Source organism: Paralichthys olivaceus, chromosome 1, assembly GCF_024713975.1.
Source record: "Paralichthys olivaceus isolate ysfri-2021 chromosome 1, ASM2471397v2, whole genome shotgun sequence".
Lineage (NCBI taxonomy): Eukaryota > Metazoa > Chordata > Actinopteri > Pleuronectiformes > Paralichthyidae > Paralichthys > Paralichthys olivaceus.
Genome location: NC_091093.1, coordinates 27,638,737 through 27,659,648, shown reverse-complemented (window position 1 = coordinate 27,659,648; position 20,912 = coordinate 27,638,737). Strand labels below are relative to the sequence as shown.

Genomic DNA, 20,912 nt, shown 5'->3' with positions numbered 1-20,912 from the left:
TTTTAATTCCCTGTTTGTCTCACGCCACGTCTCAGCCACGTCCATGTGCACGGCCGACCAGTTCCGCTGTGGGACCGGGCGCTGCGTGCGGTTGTCGTGGAGATGCGACGGCGAGGATGACTGCTCGGATCGCAGCGACGAAGAGGGCTGTGAGAAAACTGGTGAGACCGAGGTTTTTTTTTAAATCTGTGTTTTCAGCAGCTAAATATAACACAAGCTTCAGTGGTTGTCATGACAACAGCTCAGAACAGCCCTCCACTGACAAACTCTTCTTCACCAACTGTTAAATGTGAGAAAAAAACATTTTCCAATACAACCAAAGACGTTTAAAGCATAAACACTGAAGTCAGAATACTGCAGGTCTGTGTCGTCTCAGTGGATGTTTGACCTCACCCTCCACAGAGAGTCCTCCGTGTGCTCCGGATCAGTTCCAGTGTGGAAACGGACGCTGCATCGGTCAGAGGAAAGTGTGTAACGAGGTCAACGACTGTGGAGACGGGACTGACGAGCACCCGCATCACGACTGCCGTGAGTTGATCCTTTAAAACTCGCAGAAATACACACAATTTGAAGTAATACTTTAAAGCAACAATGTAACGACTGCATCAGGGTTTGAGTCATGAAGACTAATGTGATTAAACATAATGGTTTTTTAATTGTTCATTGAAATGAATTGACATTCAGAATGTGACTTTGCTTTAGACAGCAGCCAAAGGGACAAAGACTCTTATTGTAGATGAAGAGTTATGAAATGATTTACACGCTTTGTACTGTCGGTGTTGTCACTGCAGAGTTGAGTGAGCCTCCTGAGAATGGAAAATCAGGACAATTCGAATTCACAATGGGTGAGAGGGCGTATTGATTATGCCTCTAACACACTGCGGACAAAAAACTGGAACAAGACAAATAGCTCGTCAACTTGTAAAAAAAGACGATGAGATTCAAGAGCTTTTGGTGAGAACAACATGTCCCAGCTTCCATCTGGCCTTTAGATTAGTATATTTATGTGTTCAAGGAAATTTTAAACTCAAATAGAGACGTTTCATATCCAAGACGCCCTCCCTGTCCTCAGGCCTCGCCGCCTGAGGGACAGATACATTACGAGGCTCAACACCAGATGAGTCAGATACTTTTTGCAGTGTGTGGTTGTATTTATACTGAATCAGCATGCTGTGTTTATGTTCCTCGTGCAGGACCGCGCTCCAGCGAGGGCAACTGTAACCAGAATAATGGAGGCTGCTCCCAGAAGTGTCAGATGGTCAGAGGACTGGTCCAGTGCACCTGTCACACTGGATACCGACTGATGGACGACGGCAAAGCCTGCCAGGGTACTGCTGTGTGTGTGTGTGTGTGTGTGTGTGTGTGTCTGTGTGTACACATTACAAGCTGACACAGTTTACACTGACAGTGAGTGAGCAGGCTTTGGGTGAGAATGTTCATGACCTCTGCAGAGTTTGTCGACTTCCCCAAAATGAACCTGAGAGAAACAGGACATTGAACTGTGACATTTAAGAATCATTTTGATCAAATTCCAAACTTGCACTGAATCATGAACGAGGAAGAGAAAGTAAAATGTGCTGACAGGCCCAATATTGCAAAGGGAAGTAAGGAAAGAAATCAAAACCTAACTTCCCAATTTTGGCCAGATTTCAGTTTTCAGTGCTGCAGCCTACTGAGTTTTTATGTCAGCAGAATATTTCCAGGAGATTATCTTGGAACCAATTTTTATTCTCAGAATTTACAAAATCAAGTCTTTGTTCCCAGTGCTGTGTTTTCAAAGTTGAGTAGGACGTGGATGAGTTTCTGAAGCGTGAACAGTTTTTTTCACGTCCTCCCACCTCTGTCCACTTTGCTTTCTGTTCAACACCTAAATCTCTCTGTCCCTCCTCTTGTCGTCTCCTTCTAGATGTGGACGAGTGTGCCGAAGAAGGCTACTGCAGCCAGGGCTGCACGAACACGGAGGGGGGGTTCCAGTGCTGGTGCGTTCAGGGCTACGAGCTCCGGCCCGACAAGCGCAGCTGCAAAGCTCTGGGTAAAAACCACTGTACTACGCTTCAACCTTGACATGTGACCACAGAGAGCCACTGGGTTTGACCTCCAATAAAAACACGGTTGCACAGTGTTTATACTTGCCTCGACAGTAACTGTATCCACTCCTCTGCTGCGAGGTAATGGACTCAGAATGAGGTTGGCTCATTCCGAGGGTCTGGTCTAGATTTAGATACGCTGTGGAGGTATAGTCGAGTGCAGGCCTGGTACAGCGGCCCATAAATCTGCCGCAGACCAGAGTTAAACCCAGGTCAGGACCGTCTCTCTGGCTGTTGCCCGCACCCAGACCTTCACCTCTATTGAGATTAATGCTCACTGTTATTAAAAGTGACCATCACTCCCAACTCCAATTTTGTTCTCATGTTTGTCTTCTCTCCGTCGTCCTCTCCCTGTCCTTGTTTCTCTCTTCCTCTCAGGTCCAGAGCCAGTCCTGCTGTTCGCCAACCGCATCGACATCCGGCAGGTTTTGCCGCATCGCTCCGAGTACACGCTGCTGCTCAACAACCTGGAGAACGCCATCGCCCTGGACTTCCACCACAGCCACGAGCTGGTGTTCTGGTCGGACGTGACGCTGGACCGCATCATGAAGGCCAACCTCAACGGCTCCAACGTGGAGGAGGTCGTCTCCACCGGTCTGGAGAGCCCAGGTGGGTACGGCGGGTTCAAACTCAGGACAAGCGGCTCATCAATCGTTTCTTTCCAATTTATTCAACTGGGCTGTTTTATGTCCAACTATACTCTGCTGCCGCTCACTTCATCCATCACCTCGGTCATATGTTAGTTCAGCAGGATGACATTAATACTCTTTTTTCTATCAAACTCTTATTTTCGAGTCACTTATTCCCTTTTTTTTCAGTCTGTTCTTTTATATCTTTGATGCTTCCTCCCTGCCACATTGTCTCTTGCTCTTTTTAGCTCATTTTTTTATCTTCTTATTATTTCCCTCAGAGTTCATGTTTCTCATTTATTCTTCCTTGAATCGCTGTTTTGTTCCTTTTACTCTCCTGGTTGTTTTATAGCCTCAATTCCAATCTTCCTTAAACACATACGCACACAGTAAACAGTAGTGAGATGTAGAACGGAGTAACAACTTGTTATCTGTGACTCTTGAAAGAATAGGTCAACATTGTGGGAAGCATAGTTATTACTTTGATTCCTACGTTTACATCTATACTGCTACGAAATACACAATCCATGACCTTTCACATAAACTAGGTGTCTGTGTGTGCAGGTGTAAACAGGAAGAAGATTGACTACTCTGCAGTTGGTTGCTTAGTTACAGAAAATACTACGAACGAGAAACAATGATTAAAAATAAAGATGAGGGATTTCTTATCTTAGTCATCTAAATTATTTGCAGAAAGCGTTTACAACAGTTTTCCATTGTTTTGTCGTGATATTATCAGACTGTTTTCTGTGATATGTGTTTATATTGAAACAAATAGAAATAACAAATAGAAATAAAATGTGTTTTTCTCTCCATCAGGTGGACTGGCCATAGACTGGATCCATGATAAGTTGTACTGGACAGACTCTGGGACTTCCCGTATCGAGGTGGCCAATCTGGACGGGACGCACCGCAAGGTGCTGCTGTGGCAGAACATGGAGAAGCCCCGAGCCATCGCACTGCACCCTATAGAGGGGTACGAGTCTAAACGCACTCACTCAATCTATACAAGTCATTACAGATGGTTTCAAATGTATACACAGTTGTATATGCATACCCCCACTGGATGTGTCCCAGTTGTAGTGAAGGAGCACAGCAGGGATTAAAGTCTGGCAGCACAGCAGTACCCACGGGCGAGCATCTGTGGGGAACAAGTATTTCATGAAATAGGCAGCGGCTAAGCATGTTTTCCACCCTGGATTCATGTGCTGCAGCACCAGGAGAGAGGTTTAGACGAAGCCCCGGAGAAATTTAAAGCGAGAAAACTCATTCAGCTTATTAGGTAGCTCATTTGCATGGGATAATTGAAAATATTCTAAAAAAGAGGTAGCTCTTCCCTCTGAGGCCGGTCAGAACAGACGAGTAATGATGTGGATGTAGACGACAGAGACTTTTTATTTCACTCAGACATCTGCTGTGTCTTGAATCATGACAACAATCTGTTTACCACTTGTCTTTTGTGGACGCCACAAGGATCAGATCATTCTGCTCAAACAGCTTGCAGCCTCCCAGATGGTAACAAGTAAACTAACCACGACTGTCCCTTTTTCCTCTTTAGGAAGATCTACTGGACGGACTGGGGGAACACACCTCGCATCGAGTACGCCAACATGGATGGATCGAACCGGCGGGTCATCGCAGACACGCACCTGTTCTGGCCCAACGGCCTCACTATCGACTACGCAGGCCACCGCATGTACTGGGTGGACGCCAAACACCATGTCATCGAGAAGGCTGACCTGGACGGACGCAACCGCAAAGCCGTCATCAGCCAAGGTAAAGTCTCAGCTGTTAAGTTTCAGAGTTTGTTTCTGATACTTCTGTGTGAAATGTTACTTTTGGTTTCACTTATTTATGTACTACATGCCAGCATATCCTGTGTGTGTGTTTGTGTACAAAATAACGACAAAGCACATGGACAGATTTTCACCAAACTTGGTAGAAGTATTATTTGGGAGGGTTTTTCCTGATGATTAACTTTTGCAGCTGATGTCACACAAGCACTCTCTGACAGAGCTTCATAGTTTTGGTGTTATCTTTTGAGTCCAAGTTCAACCCTGCCTGTCTGCATAGGATGGTAAAAAAACTTTATGGATGTTTTAATGAGCTACTGATGCGAGCAGGTGTTTTCAGGTGTTGCTGATGGTGACAGATGGGTCAGTGTGAGAGAAAGAGAGCGAGCCAGAGAGAATTGAGTGTGAAACTGTGGTGGGGGAAAATATTGTATATATATTGTTTATCACAACAAAGGGAATGGATCAGCCCTCCGATGCTTTTCATGGATCCTCAAAAAATACTTTCCTTCTTTGCTGGTTTTGAACATTTTTGGTGAACAGGAGATACTCAACCTTTACTCCCTCATATGTTAAAATGAATGAAATAAAATGAAACCTGAAGGGCCTCTGTTTAAAATAATGTTACGACGACCTTGTGAACCTGAAAAACGAAGCTTTGGTAGTTGTTTGTCGTTCACTGAAGAAGTTCAGAAGTTGCTCTGAAAGCTCCAAGTGAGGCGGAGAGAAACAGAGGAGCTGTGGTCTGCAGACGTCTGGCTTGAGTTCACATTCTCCTTAGTTACCACACACACACACACACACACACACACACACACACACACACACACACACACACACACACACACACACAACGGCTTAGATATATAGGACGCAGCACACTGACGCTGCTTCATTATTCCATGTGGAGTTAATCAATGCCATATTTAAGGAGCATAAGCCTCATGCCGACCACTGAAACAGACGCACACACACACACACACACACACACACACACACACACACACACACACACACACACACGCGCGCGCCTTAAATGGCAACATAAAGCTGTGCATGCCTCTGTTTATGTTGTTGGTTTCTATAGTGTATGTGTGTGTGTGTGTGTGTGTGATATCATGTTTCAGTGAGATTTGTTTCTTGTTTTGACTCGATGCGTCCTTACTCTTCATGTTAATCCGTCTTTTAAACACGGAGATCATAGGATGTAACATGAACGGGAAAAGGTTCAGCAACGTTTTCAAAACTAAAAATGTCAGACCCACACAACACAGGTGTGTTATATAGGGTCCAGCAGATCAATGCACTGTAATGAATCTGTGTTTTTCTACTTGTAATGAAGGCTGAAGCTGTAGATCATTGAGTCATATGCTTCCCTTTGCTTCTCCTCTCTATTTGTTATCAGCTTCAAATGTTGGAATATTTTTAGTTTTGGGGACAATTAGATTTCGGTTGTGATCCTTCAACCAGCAGATAAACATGATTTCTTAGCAGCGACTGTGCGGTGAGTCTAATGAGCCTAATGGGCACAAAGTGGTGTTGTCCGGTCAAGAACTCATGTTATAATCGTTACTCGAAGGTCATGTGAGGGATGAATTTTGGAATTATAATATTGTAAATCCTGGTTCAGCTGACATTGTGGCTTTTAATTTGGGTTTACTCCAGATGAAGGGAAATAGAAAAGCTGATCGCTGACAATCAAGATGGTTTAAAAGTGTGAAGAGGGACATGGAAGGTGTTTGTTGAGGGTGCTGTGTGTGCATGTGTGTGTGCGTGCGTGTGTGTGTGTGTGCGTGTGCGTGCACGTGCCCTATCAGCCCAGTGAGCTCTCTTTAATGATGTGTGCTCTCAGGATAAAAGGCTGTAATTGGTGCTGTCCTTCATCCACAAATTCTGTTTGCTCAGACAACACACAGGTGTGGTTAGGTGTGGGTGTGTGTGCATACACAAGTGTGTACATGTGTGTGTGTGTGTGTGTGTGTGTGTGTGTGTGTGTGTGTGTGTGCATGGTTACATTTTAAACTGCTGTGCCCAGGAATGTGTGTATCAAGTGTGTACGTCCCTATACGTATGGATTAGAGTTCGGTGTGTGTGTGTGTGTGTGTGTGTGTGTGTGTGTGCGTGTGCGTGTGCACGTGCACACATTAGCTGGATGTTTGCCAGCACCTCTATCACCAAAGCTGAAAGGCTGTCGGGTGTTGCGGATAACGCCGCTATCCAGTCTGCACACCTGTGCACCTTGAGGTGGGGGACAAAGCGAGACGAGGTGGGGTCTTTGTGTGTGTGTGTGTGTGTGTGTGTGTGTGTGTGTGTGTGTGTGTGTGTGTGTGTGTGTCTGTGTGTGGGTGTGTGTGCATGTGAACATAGAGTACATGTGCCTGAGGACAAACACTGTATGCTGCAGCGATGCTTCACTGACAATGAGTAATTTAAGTAGATCAAAGAAACGATGCCCCCTTGTGGACAACAGCTCGGCTTCTGTTAACAGGTGTATCAGTTACTGGAGGCACAGAAAAGAAAAGTGTTCGTCCTCTGCTGAGCGACAACATCCGCCATATTGAGACGGACAAAATCGATGACGACCTTGAAAACAAGCATCACAGTTGTTTGACTTGATTTGTCATTTTGTAAACAACTCTCAAAGAAATCTGCTTTAGTCAAAGAGTAAATATGATCTGAGGGGGAGAATCCCCCGTGCTGCAGACCATCACACTATAAACTGAGCCGTGCTTGTTTCAGTCCGAGGCGACATTGTGTTGCAGATAGAACGTGCGACAGAGTCGGTCGAGGTGTGAGAGGACGGGGAGGTGCCACATGTAGGTTAAAGGGGACATTACTCGCTGGTTGGGATGTTTGGTGCCCCGTCGGCCTGCAGCTGCTCCCCCAGCTGTCCCGGAAAGGGAGGAGCAGGATGGGTGGCATGAGGGTGCGGAGACGAGGAGGAGGAAGGTGACCGTATCAAAACCATGCGCCTCTGGGGTGTCGATGACTCAGAGGGAGAGCGGGGGGTGTAGCACCGTTGTGTCCCTCATGTCAGGATAAGATCAGAACACACACACAGTCGGCCACTATCACCTCACAACCACCTGGACCTGCCTGAAAAGAAGGAGGAGGAAGGAGAATTCTTTTGTTTTTCTTTTTTGGGGCATTTCGCCTTTATTGACAGGGGAGTTCAAGCGTGAAATGGGGAGAGAGAACGGGCAAGACGAGCACCGGAGGAGGAATCAAACCTCCGGATTCAATTCTTTACGCGTCTTTTAACCTGACGATTCCTGCTAAATCAAAATTTTGGCCATTTCTGATCCATTTGAATCCTTTCAAAATGTGTTCCTCCCTCACCCATGTTGCATCCTTCCACTAAGCTTCATGGTCATCGGTCAAGTAGCTCTAATAAACAAAAATAAACAAACAAACAAAGGCAGCAGATGACATCAAAGCCTTCTCGGTGGAGTTAAATCTCAACTTTTTAGCGCCCTCTGCTGGACGAACAGCTACACTTACTGACAATAATAAAACTCTAATTTAATCAAAGACTTTTAGACATTAAAAGATGTTTTCTGTTCATTTGCAATGATGCAGATGTGTGCACGTTGACCACAGGAGCAACCATTGGTTTGCTGCTTGTAAAACATTCGTCCCATCGAGCTCACACTCGATCGCACACACACAATCACTGTGATGCTCGTGACTCATTATCACTCTGGTTTCTCTCCAGTTTTAGCCATTTACCACTTGACATTCACGCCGTGCTGTAAAACACTGTCATTAAATGATGGGCGCTGCTTTTAAAAGCCCTGTGCCAGCACGCTCACCGCACCACCTCCACCATAACCACCACCACCACCACCACAGCAGCAGCTCTGTGCTGCAGCAGAAATTACTTTTTCCAGCCATTCAGCTCTTAACCGACTGCAGCTACTTCACTGGAGGAGGATTAAGCTGCAGTTTTGGACGAATGTGGAAGCGTCACCCTGAGCAGATGTTCCAGCTGGAGACGAGTCTGCGAGGAGTTCCCTGTTTCACAGTATTTAGGCCAGGGTTCCACTTTGTCTGGGCTGTGAACACTGACACTGAAAATCATCAGTCTGCGTTAATACAAACACAAACAGGCTAAAATCCTCAATGCAAATTTCTAATGAGGTCAACTCTTTAAATGTCCTGAAAGCTACTACTTACAATAAGTGATGGGGTTTTACATGAGGACATGATTATCTGCTAAAGTTAGAACGACACATGGTGATTTGACGCGAGCGAGATCTTGCATTTGTGTTTTCTCTGTGTTCCTCTCGCTAGTTTGAAGTGGTCGGAGACATCAGCTGTGCTTGTCTGTTTTTAACTTTGATTACTGCTTATTTAGTCACATGTGTAAGAGACGTCCTGTACTTAAGATATGAAAAAGAAAAGGTTTCCAGACAATCCAAAGGCTCAGTGTCCCAGTATGTGTCGTCATCAAGTTCAATAAACCTTTTAACGGACATTTTCAACCATCAGCGGACACTAAAACGTTTTTAAATCTCCCGTTAAAGTCCAGAATCAGACTATCGGTCTGACCTCGTTTGAAGGCGCGTCTCGATCCAGTTTTCAGATTCTGGATGGAAAAGTTACGTTACTGCAGGAAGCCGATGGAGCGCCTCCGCTTTTGGATGCCGTTGCCACAACTAGACCAGCTACAGGCCGACGAGAGGCAGCGTAATTGAAAGCAGCTCTAAATGGGGGATGATATGACATCAGCCGAGCCCACAGCGCAGGATGGGAGGATGTTTGGAAAGTGTCGGTGGAACAAGCCAAACGCAGCATTTCCTCTTTCCATCTTTAAGTGTTTGGAAAGAGGCTTTGAATCTCCACGTGTCAAACCTCACACCTGCCTTATTTCACTTTGTTGAACAGTTTATGTTATTAAACTTGTTGTCGGTCTGTTGTTTGCGTCTCTCATTCTTTTTCTGACCTCTGTCTCTCCTCCTCTCTTCAGGTCTACCTCACCCCTTTGCCATCACGGTGTTTGAGGACAGCCTCTACTGGACCGACTGGCACACCAAGAGCATCAACAGCGCCAACAAGTTCACCGGCAAGAACCAGGAGATTATTCGCAACAAGCTGCACTTCCCCATGGACATCCACACCCTGCACCCCCAGAGGCAGCCCGCAGGTCGGTACACGGCTGAGTTAAATATCTCTGAAACGTTCCACTGGCTATTTTCACGTGTGTTTACTGACCATGATGATAGAATAAGACAGTTGGTGAAGTTGAAGTATATAAAATCCCTTTTTCTCCATATTAGGGTTAGGGTCCTCAGTGTGCCCCATTCACACCTGTACTCTCCGATTTTTATCTGATTACCCAAAATGCATTTTGATTCAGGGCATAAAAATTCTGTGAATTTAATGCTGGAGATTCTTAATCGCAGGCAGGTATAAATGGTGGTTTGTCCCTGTGATGTTGTAAAAAAAAGAAAAACAACAGCATATGTAAAACTGCTGTTCTCCCTCCACGAGGCTCCTCACATCTGTTTACCCCACATACCTCTGGTTCCGTCCGTGACTGAGTGTTTTTAAGTGAATCCTGAGTGAGGACAATGGAGACATTTCTTTAAAGTTTGCAGCCTGAAGCAGAAGAGGACGTCACGCAGAAGACAGGAGAGTAAAACGCTAAACACCAAACACAAGCTCAACTTTGCAGAGACAGACGAGAGGGAATAGAAATCTTCTTTCAGGGTTTCATCGCACACACAGAAGTGAAAAACCTTCGCTCACAGGGTGGCGGACCCTGAGACGACGGGATGATTTGTTGTGCTTGTGTTAGAGCCTGTGGTGAAATGACCAGTTGAGGAGTTTTGTCAGCGTGAAACTTGTGTTTCTTATAAACAAACTCCAAAAATGTTTAACTTGAGTAGAGACCAAGATAAAGTGTTGGATGTCAGCTGATAAAATGCATGAATATGAACTCCTCACAGTGTCTTTATTGCCAGAAGGAGGTCGGCCACTTTTCTCTTTGTTTTTGTTCGGATTCAGTGAATCGTGTTCGTTCACATCTTGAACAGATTTGAAGAAAAGAGGCTTCAGATTTTCAGACTCACACTCAAGCTCTTCAGAACCATCTTAATAATATAGATGTTTTTTATTTCCAACATGAAATGATAAGTCAATAACCCTCGTACCAAATAGATACGTTTGTTTAATAGAGCTGGTTTTCAAGAATCTGAGCTGGATGTGTCTCTGTCTCACCTGCAGGGGGCTGGAACCGCTGTGGCACCAACAATGGAGGCTGCAGTCACCTGTGTCTCCCCAGCAACAAGACGTTCACCTGTGCTTGTCCCACCGGCTTCAAGAAGGTCGACCACCTCAGCTGTGCAGATGGTGAGAACACCTGAAACACTGATTTATGTAGTAACATGTGGATGATTGTCATTTATTTATTTATCTATAACATGCAATAAGATACAGTTTAGTATTTTGTATGAAGTTGTTAAGACAAATTTAACCCCACAAATACATTTGAGCTCTCGATATTGAATTAATACTCACATTGAATCAATAAATTCAAATCTGGAATAAGGAAAATCCTGAAGAGATGACGTTGAAGTTTTGATGATTTAACAGTCAATCTATTTGAAAGCTTAATGATAGGGCTGTAGATATGTGTGTGTGTGTGTGTGTGTGCGTGTGTGCGTGTGCGTGTGTGTGTGCGTGTGTGCATGCGTGTGTGTTTTAGTGCTGTTTTGCTGTGTTCACTCTTGACCCCCACTGTTAAACCTAGAAGACTGACAGAAGACCTTTGGTCTTTAATCAGGTCTTGACAAGTTCCTGCTTTTTGCCCGAAGGACGGACATCCGACGAATCAGCTTCGACACAGAGGACATGTCCGACGATGTCATCCCTCTGGCTGACGTGCGCAATGCCGTGGCGCTCGACTGGGACGCCAAAGACGGCTTCATCTACTGGACGGACGTCACCACGGACTCTATCAACAGAGCGCTGTGGAACGGCTCCAAGCAAGAGGTCAGTGACATCGACACTGTGACCGAACCTCACACTGACATCATATCGTTTCTGTCGCAGCATGAACAGAAGGAATACAGCCGGTTTCAACCTTAGACAATACTGCCATCAACTGGGGGTGATGGGAAAGTACATCCGCAAGTGGTTAAAAATATAAAGGGTTCCATAGATTAGTTCTGTGTTAGATTCTGTTCATTTTTTAAAAAGAAACTTTCACCTTTATTGTGGCTTTATGTTTAAAATCTTGATTCAACAATGTTTTGTCGCTCCTGTATTTGTGAGGGTGGATCGCTCACATCTCACAGCTTCAAGGTTTCAGGTCCAACATGGAAACTAGAATGTTAGAATATACAGAGCTTCTTTGCAATGAGCTGTTTGTATTTGTTTTTCCAGGTGGTGGTCGACACCAGTCTGGAGAGTCCAGCAGGTTTGGCGATTGACTGGGTGACCAACAAGCTCTACTGGACCGATGCTGGTAAACAGCCTCATTTCACATGTTCCGACATAAGCTGCTTTCAGACATTCACTGAAGTCTGGACATTTTCCCGAGGGGCTGTGAAAGAGAACCTAAATGTCTAAGTCTCAGTTGCTCCGGACATTTGCTGGAACTTTTCCTGCAGCCCCCAAATGCAAAACTGTAAGAGTACAAATATTTCAGGATGAAAAACAGGATTCTAAGAAGTCATGTGTTTTGGGATTGTCAGGTACGGATCGTATCGAGGTTTCGAATGGCGATGGGAGCATGCGGACCGTCCTGATCTGGGAGAACCTGGACCGGCCCAGGGACATTGTCGTTGACCCGATCGGAGGGTAAGATATTAAACAGTTTAAAAAGTATTGATGAACCTGAACTTCACACAGAGTCGTCATTATTCTTTAATATTCCTGCTCCATAGCTTCATGTACTGGACCGACTGGGGGGCCAACCCGAAGATAGAGCGTGCAGGAATGGATGCCTCCAATCGCATTGTCATCATCTCATCCAATCTGACGTGGCCCAATGGTCTCGCCATCGACTACGAGACCAAACGCCTGTACTGGGCCGACGCTGGCATGAAGACAATCGAATTTGGAAACTTTGATGGTTCTGATCGACAGGTGAAGAGTGTTTTTTAATTATTATGCCCTTATCTTATCTGATCTTTACCTGACTTCGACGGTTGTTTTTGCGTACAGGTTTTGATCGGCACTCAGCTGCCTCACCCCTTCGGCCTGACTGTGCACAAGGACAAGCTGTACTGGACAGACTGGCAGTCCAAGAGCATCCAGAGTGCCGACAAGCTCACGGGGTTGGGACGACAAACACTGGCTGAAAACCTGGAGAACCTCATGGACATTCACATGTTCCACCGGCACCGTGAGACAGGTCAGTGTGTGAGTGTGTGCACGTTAGATCAAGACAGAAGCATACATGTTCACAGCAATCAGCAAATACCAGTGACACTTTTATTTTGTCTTTTCTTGTCAACACCTTGGATCTGAAATCAATAAAACAATAATTTAAAGCCCTCGACCCAAACCAACATGCTGCAGGACAGAGATGAAGTATACAAATGGAGAATCAGTCACAGTCCTTGAACTTACCGACCACATGTCACATGTCCTGTCTTGTCCTGGACTCGTCGTCTCTTGTTACAAAGACAAAGTTGAAAAAAGCCTCTTTCTCCCTTTCTAATCGGACTTTTGCCGCCTTTTGTTACCTCAGATCCAGTGTCTCTGCTGACACTGGGAGGATTACAGGTAAACTGAACCCAGATCATTGGCTGGGAGCACAGACAGCCTCAGGGGCTCATACCAAACTTTAAAGCTCAGTGACGTTCGGGGGCTTTCCTGTGTTCTCTGAAGCCTTTCACTGCCTGGATCTGCAGTTTTGTGCCTTTCTCTTATTTGTTTGCCCCAGTCTCCTCTGTGCTTGACCTAGAAAGCAGGATGGTGGATGAGCTGAGTCTGTTTGTGTGTCTCTTTCTGTAGTGCGTAACCCCTGTGCAGTGAATAATGGAGGCTGCAGCCACCTCTGCCTCTTGGCTCCTGCTCCCAAAGCCTCTAGCTGTGGCTGTCCCACAGGGATCAACCTGCAGGCGGATGGAAAGACCTGCACGTCAGGTATGAAACTACCTCTCCCTGCATTTAAAAAAAAATAATGAAGGAAACATTTGAATAGAGGGTCATCACACAGCCGTTTCCACAATGTCCATTGAGGACATTATAAATATGCTCAGGAATCAATTCTGAAAATGCTCCGAACAATCCAATCTTAGGGTTTAAAGGCCTTTTGCCCACTAGACGTGTTTTTTGGTGGGAAAATTTACACGTTATATAATATATGCTTGTAAATTCCATATTTTCTCTGACCTTCAATGCTACGTTATACTTCATGTCTCAAACAACAACAGGTATGAATGGGACAGTTGTTCAAATAGTTGTGTATCTTTATATGTCTGTAGATGAAAAGAGAAAAACTGCAGAGAACTGCAAAGAGTTCTTTGAACAGTTCTCAAAAACTTTGTCTCACAGGAATTTAAAAGCATGTCAGTTTCCTTTGTGTGCTGACAGAAAGATTCTGTGATGACTGCTGACGTGTGTGTGTGTGTGTGTGTGTGTGTGTGTGTGTGTGTGTGTGTGTGTGCATGTGCAGGAATGAGCAGCTTCCTGATATTTGCACGGAGGACAGACATCAGGATGGTTTCTCTGGACATCCCTTACTTCGCTGATGTGGTTCTGGCCGTTAATAGCTCCATGAAAAACACCATCGCCATCGGTGTCGACCCCAAAGAAGGTTTGTTGTATCTTCAAATTAAAAAAAAAGCCAGTTTCAAACAGACAGGTGATGGAGAAACTTATGTATGAAACTTACAAGTGAATGTGTCGCCCCCTGCAGCAAAGGTTTATTGGTCCGACAGCACACTGAAGAGGATCAGCAGAGCTAACATCAATGGATCAGCACATGAAGACATCATATCTACAGGTGAGGAGCGTGGCTTACCTCCGTCATACTGTTTAACTCCACCTGTAGTGTCATAATTCCATCTTTATCACCGTCCTCCTGCAGGTCTGGTGACGACTGACGGTCTCGCGGTGGACGCTCGCGGCAGGAAGATCTACTGGACGGACACGGGAACCAACCGCATTGAGGTGGCCAACCTGGACGGCTCCATGAGGAAAGTTCTCGTGTGGCAGAACCTGGACAGTCCTCGAGCCATCGCGCTCTACCATGAGATGGGGTGAGGCTGCTGGAGCACGTGGTGTAAACCTCTGATCATACTGTCAGAGATGTAAACTAATTGAAGAGGCTTGTAATCCTTAGTTGAGCATATTGGGAAATCGGCTTGTTTGTGTTCCTGGCGCCAAAGGGAGGTCGGGATCATTACAACTAATTATTGTCCTGTTGCTGTCCAGGTATATGTATTGGACAGACTGGGGGGAAAACGCCAAGCTGGAGCGCTCAGCGATGGACGGATCCGACCGTGTGGTTCTCATCAATAACAACCTGGGCTGGCCCAACGGCCTGGCCATCGACATGGCTGGCTCACAGTTACTGTGGGCTGATGCTCACACTGAGGTCAGCAGTGATTCCCTGTGGTAGCTCTCAAATTACAAATCGTAAAAGATCAAAAACCCTGGTGTCTTTGTAGAGAATCATTTAAAGTTATCGATCATTTTAAAGCCATCAGACCTTAAAGAGTCTTGGTTATAATCATCTCTCTGGTTGTCTCCAGCGTATTGAGGCGTCCGACCTGAACGGGCAGAATCGCCACACCCTTGTGACTCCAGTCCAGCACCCGTACGGTTTGACCCTGCTGGGGTCCCACATCTACTGGACAGACTGGCAGAGCCGCAGCATCCAGAGAGCTGACAAGAACACCGGGGCCAATACTATCACGGTGCAAGCCAACCTGCCGGGCCTGATGGACATCCAGGCCGTGGACAGGGAGAGGCCACTGGGTGAGACTGGGGACAAGAGGTTTAATTTATTGAGTTGCATTATGGGAAATGTAGGCTACAGCTTCTGTTATATTAAACCTATGTCTCTTTGCTTCAGGTTTTAATAAGTGTGGCCGGAGGAACGGGGGCTGCACCCACCTCTGCCTTCCTCGTCCCAACGGCACTTCCTGCGCCTGTCCCACCGGGATATTGATCAAGGGAGACGGCAGGTCATGTGACGACTCCCCGGAGACGTTCCTGGTCTTCTCCAACCGCGTCAGCGTGCGCAGAATCTCCCTGGACACCAACGACCACACTGACGTGCACGTACCGGTGCCGGAGCTACACAATGTTATCTCTCTGGACTACGACAGCGTGGATGGAAAACTTTACTACACCGATGTCACCCTGGACGTTATAAGGTGAGAACACAAACTACTTCTGCACGTAAACTCTCTATAACTTTGAGGAATCCCTTCCTTTAAAAATGTTGAAATGGACATAGACATAATGACGTAACCCTTTTTCCGTAACATCCTTAGGCGTGCAAATCTAGACGGCAGTGACATGGAGACGGTGATCAGCCAGGGCCTGAAAACCACTGATGGGCTGGCTGTAGACTGGGTGGCCAGGAACATGTACTGGACCGACACTGGGCGCAACACCATCGAGGTGGCCCGCCTGGACGGAACGTGCCGCAAAGTCCTGGTCAACAACAGTTTGGACGAACCCAGAGCCATCGCAGTGTTCCCCAGCAAAGGGTAAGACGGGGAGAAGAGTTTTTCGTTTCTTTCTCTACAATAGAAAACGTCCTCACCTGTTCTGTCCCTGCAGGTACCTGTTCTGGACCGACTGGGGTCACATTGCAAAGATCGAGCGATCACATTTGGACGGCTCCGACCGAAAGGTCCTGATCAACACTGACCTGGGGTGGCCCAACGGCCTCACGCTAGACTACGACACTCGAAGGTCAGACAGAAGCACGTTTCTAGACAATATGAAAGTTTCATGATCATGCAATGTTGAACGTGACATGCTGTTCACGAGAACACGCTAATGTTAGCATGTTGACTTGACCGCTGTAAGTATGCTAGCATGCTGTGATGGTACGTCCACCTCAGACGAAGCTCAGTGTGTTGGTGGTGTTTCCTGCAGGATCTTCTGGGTGGACGCTCACCTGGACAGGATCGAGAGCTCGGACCTAAACGGGAAACTGCGTCAGATCCTCGTCAGCCCGGTTTCCCACCCGTTCGCCCTCACGCAGGTACCCCCCCTCCTCGCCCCTCCTCACCCTCAGCTGTCAATCACTGGGCTGACCCGTCTTCCTCCACTCACCTTGCTCTCTTTCGCTCACCGCGTGACTCTCACTGGTCGTCTCTCCGTCCTCATACTGAACTCATTCGACCTAACCATTTCTCCTTCTTCTTCCACTCTGACCCTCATTTTTCTTCCTCCTCTCTCTCCCTCCCTCCCTTTCCCTTCCCTCTCTTCCACCATCCCCCTGCTCCTTGTCTGTGTTCTTCCCCTCCTCTCTTCTTCTCCCTCGTTTCCCCAGTTGAAGCCGGTGTCCTCCCCTCTAACCCCTTTCTCCCGACTCTCGCAGCAAGACCGCTGGATCTACTGGACGGACTGGCAGACTAAGTCCATCCAGCGTGTGGACAAGCACACGGGCCGTAACAAGGAAACCGTGCTCCCCAACGTGGAGGGTCTCATGGACATAATAGTGGTGTCACCTAACAGACAGTCGGGTAAGGAGGCCTTTACTTAGACACCTCCGGGAGGATGTGGGAGACACCTCACTGTGTTCCTGAGTTTTCAAAATTACACAGTTATAATAACTAAGTAAGATATAACAACAAACAGGGGCGCTGTGTTGCCTTGCGGTTTGTGGAATTCATCAGTTTTACTTTTGTTTGTTTCTGTAAATAAAAAAAAAACATTCTCACAATAACACTTTCATAAAAAAACGCCACAAACGACACCCTTAAAAAATGCAAATATCAGTATTTCTATATGCTGACTCAGCAAAAATTAAAACAAAAATATGCCTGATTAAATTTGTTTCTAATTATTTGACTTGCAGTAATTCTAATCAAAAGTGGCATGGGTTCACAAAAAGCTTGTTAGTTGTAGAGAGGCTTTATTTAATTAACGAACAAAGATTGGCACTAGAGAGGGAGCCTCTGGTTATTAGTTTAGTTTTACTAACATTCCAAATCATATTAAACTGCAGTCGTCTTTACACAGTTTGGGACCTTCGTTTTCCAGTGTCGCAGAGCTGAAACCTAAAATTCTCATCAAACGCACCCAGTTTAAAATCCAGCGCTCCGACAGTTTGAATGATCCCTTCCCTCTCGTTCAGGTACCAACCTCTGTGGAGTCAATAACGGCGGCTGCACTCACCTCTGCTTTGCAAAGACAAACACTTTCGTGTGCGCCTGCCCCGATGAACCAGATGGGAGACCCTGCTCCACCAGTGAGTGAACACTTTGCTTGTGTAGTATGTGTATGATATATATTCTCCTTCCAAGTCTTTTGTTCCAGCACACTCAGACTCCGATCTGCTCGTGTTTATCAGTTTCAGGTTACGTCCCCACGTCTCCCACCAGAGGAGCCAGCAGCACTCCTGTCCCCAACAAGATCCCCAACGCTCCGACAGACACTCCACACAGAGGACCCTCACCAGTCAAGTACGTCGGTTTGAATATTTTTTAACAAGAAAGCCGCTTTTTGAAGTTATTACTTACTTTATATGATCCAAACTTAATTACCAACTCAATATATTTAATACTTCAATATATCTGAGAGTGCTCTCATGTCATCCCACTGAGAAACACAGCAGTAGACTTGTCCCTGTGCCTGGTACGATGCCTGTAAAATATCATGCATGTGTTTCAAATAACAGCGTACTAACTTTCTTCATTCATCTAATTTTATAAACCATAAATAACAACAACAACGTAAACTAACCTATTGTCCACTTGTGATCCAACCCAAAGATAATCCCAGGTGCAAACACAAACCTAAAGATGTCCTCGTGAAAACAATATAATTCAATTCAATTCAAATTCAATTTTATTTGTATAGCGCCAAATCATAATATACATTATCTCAAGGCACTTTACATAGAAGGTCAGGACCTTAAAATCAATAATATAATGGTTTTGACTTCACAATGTCGTCTCCTTATATTAACTATTGTCCCATCACTGAAGTACTTCTCCTCAAACTGGGTTTCTGTCTTATTTTTGCAGCTGCACTGACAAGAACCTGAACGTGGAAGGTTGCACGAGCAACGTGGTGACGGCTCCTCATGGTGAATATATACAAAACAGTATTTCTCTTGTGTACTCTTTGTATTTTCCATTGGATTCGCGCTTCATCTTTAGTGTCTGTGTCATCTGCTGCAGGAGAAGGTCTTCACATCAGCTACGTGATCGGTGGAGTTCTGACCATCCTGGCTATTTTGATCCTCATCGCTGCTTTGATCATTTACAGGTCAGTCCCCTGCTCCACACCTTTTAATTTCTCTCTCCTACAACCCTATCCTTACCTACATTCAGTTCTATATCCAAGCCATGTGCTGTATCCATCTTTATTTTCATCAACAGACACAAAAAGTCAAAGTTTGCCGACCCGGGAGTGAGCAACCTGACCTATAGTAACCCCTCGTACCGGACGTCCACACAAGAGGTCAAGATCGAGGCATCGCAGAAGCCTCCGATATACAACCAGCTGCGATATAAGAAAGAGGTAACGTGCAGCCTGGGCGCTGCAGTGGAGCTACAGAGGTTTTTTTGTTTGACAGATGAATGGATTTTAAGTGAATCCATGATATTTTCCTAGAATGATCTCAGACTGAGCACATGCTGTTGTTGATTGTGTTGAAATATTATTTTCCTTCCCTCACTGCAGCTCTCTCATCCCTACAACTCCCTCTCTCCCTTTATCTTTTGACCCACTTGTTCCGTGGAGAGGTAGTTACACAAGCACGTAGGAGCCGTGTGCTTTCACTTCTGGTGTTTTTTTTTTATGACTTGTTCTACGTGTTCCCTCTTTTCTCACGTCCTTCGCTGCATGCAACATGAAATCTAAAGTCAATAATCTCTCTCGTTGGTGCGGTTTCTGAGATCTGCGATCAGAAGCATGTCAGTGTTTGAACTACTTTATTTATAATCATTTGTTTGTGTGAAATTGACTCTTCAACAGGCAGGTGACATATGTAATCAGCATCATTGTTTAAATCTAAAATCAATAGTGAAGCCTTGAAAAACCCCTAAACAACTAACAGCTTTTTCCTCACCTGAAAGTTTGAACCAAGATTCATGGGTTTGTTGCCTTGTTTCCATTTAATCTGGTTAGTTTTGGTTTCACATTGTTATTTAAGGAGCAGATTCAATAATTTGAGCAGTGGTGGCAAAGTTTGATCCTGACCCAGGAAGTTTGGTCCGTTGGTCTGAGGAACCTTTCATCTTAGTAGAAACTTTATTCGTATAGAACTTCTCAGAACAAAGTTACAAAGTTCTTCACGAATAAAAAAACGCATAGAAATAACATAAAATAAAACTATAATATATTAAAAACAAAACAATCACAGTCATAAAATAATAAAAGTTTGAAAACTCGGAACTTTAAACATGACCATCCATTACAATATAAAAACTACGTAGGTACAATCAGGTAATGCAGTATGATGAAAGAACATTTTAAGCTGAGGGATGAGGATGTATGACTTTTGTTTTATTCATCAAAGCCGCAAATCAAATTCGTTTTCCAGTTCTCTGTTTATTGCAACCAACAGCACCAGCCGTCAATATAGAAACAAACCGTCTCAGGTAAGCAGCCTGACAGTGAGTGATGTGAGGCCAACTGAGTTTTTCACGCAGGAGGCGAAAAAGGCGACGTTCAAATTATTCTCGATGCAACGCACTGAATCATTTCCATGAGTATTACACTGAGAACAGAAGCCCTGTGCCTCCGCTCTGTGAAAATAACATCTCTATTTTTTTTCTTTGTGCCATTAAACCATCCAGTGGATTTGACTCCAGATTCCTCAGGCAGGCAGCCCACTGTTTTTGTTTATTATAGCGAAAAGTGAAAAACTAACTCCAGCAGAAAGCACAGCATTACTAAAAGGAAACAACTCGCTGTGCATGGGTTGTGTTTGATATCTTGTTCTGCAGTGTTGTGCTGTTTGTCACTGGTTTGATTCCTAAAGGGAAAATCCACCTTTAACAGGCTGAACTTTAAAGGTTTTTGGTTGATGTTTTTTTTAACCAGTGTTAAGATTAATAAGGAAGGAAGGAAGGATGAAACTCAGAAAGTGAGGAAGTAGGTAAGTCGGGAAATATGTAAGTAAGTAAGTCAGGGAGGAAGAAAATAAGGACTGAAGTAAGTAAGTTGGGGAATAAGTGAGTCAGGAAAGATGGTAGGAAGGAAATAAAGAAGTAATTAAATTAGGAAGTATGTCAAAGAAGGAAAGGAAG

At 45.2% G+C, this 20,912-nt stretch overlaps 1 protein-coding gene across 3 annotated transcripts in view; it reads left to right on the top strand.

Moving 5' to 3' along the window:
* lrp4 (low density lipoprotein receptor-related protein 4) overlaps positions 1-20,912 on the top strand; it is a 98,472-nt gene that overhangs the window by 73,964 nt on the left and 3,596 nt on the right. Inside the window, exons 8-38 of one of the 3 annotated variants that reach the window (XM_069526786.1) lie at positions 36-161; positions 403-528; positions 1,194-1,328; positions 1,907-2,032; positions 2,466-2,696; positions 3,536-3,692; positions 4,275-4,492; positions 9,479-9,655; positions 10,738-10,863; positions 11,297-11,505; positions 11,899-11,980; positions 12,210-12,315; positions 12,402-12,603; positions 12,682-12,871; positions 13,477-13,608; positions 14,141-14,281; positions 14,384-14,470; positions 14,555-14,726; positions 14,902-15,064; positions 15,222-15,447; positions 15,545-15,848; positions 15,969-16,187; positions 16,261-16,395; positions 16,582-16,690; positions 16,982-17,174; positions 17,789-17,902; positions 18,005-18,116; positions 18,681-18,742; positions 18,837-18,924; positions 19,038-19,179; positions 19,342-19,403. In XM_069526786.1, the coding sequence (XP_069382887.1) occupies positions 36-161; positions 403-528; positions 1,194-1,328; positions 1,907-2,032; positions 2,466-2,696; positions 3,536-3,692; positions 4,275-4,492; positions 9,479-9,655; positions 10,738-10,863; positions 11,297-11,505; positions 11,899-11,980; positions 12,210-12,315; positions 12,402-12,603; positions 12,682-12,871; positions 13,477-13,608; positions 14,141-14,281; positions 14,384-14,470; positions 14,555-14,726; positions 14,902-15,064; positions 15,222-15,447; positions 15,545-15,848; positions 15,969-16,187; positions 16,261-16,395; positions 16,582-16,690; positions 16,982-17,174; positions 17,789-17,902; positions 18,005-18,116; positions 18,681-18,742; positions 18,837-18,924; positions 19,038-19,179; positions 19,342-19,383 (4,652 nt within the window). In that variant the 3' untranslated portion in view covers positions 19,384-19,403. The remainder of the gene's footprint in view (positions 1-35; positions 162-402; positions 529-1,193; positions 1,329-1,906; positions 2,033-2,465; positions 2,697-3,535; positions 3,693-4,274; positions 4,493-9,478; positions 9,656-10,737; positions 10,864-11,296; positions 11,506-11,898; positions 11,981-12,209; positions 12,316-12,401; positions 12,604-12,681; positions 12,872-13,476; positions 13,609-14,140; positions 14,282-14,383; positions 14,471-14,554; positions 14,727-14,901; positions 15,065-15,221; positions 15,448-15,544; positions 15,849-15,968; positions 16,188-16,260; positions 16,396-16,581; positions 16,691-16,981; positions 17,175-17,788; positions 17,903-18,004; positions 18,117-18,680; positions 18,743-18,836; positions 18,925-19,037; positions 19,180-19,341; positions 19,404-20,912) is intronic. The other 2 variants (XM_069526772.1, XM_069526779.1) reach the window with 2 other exon arrangements.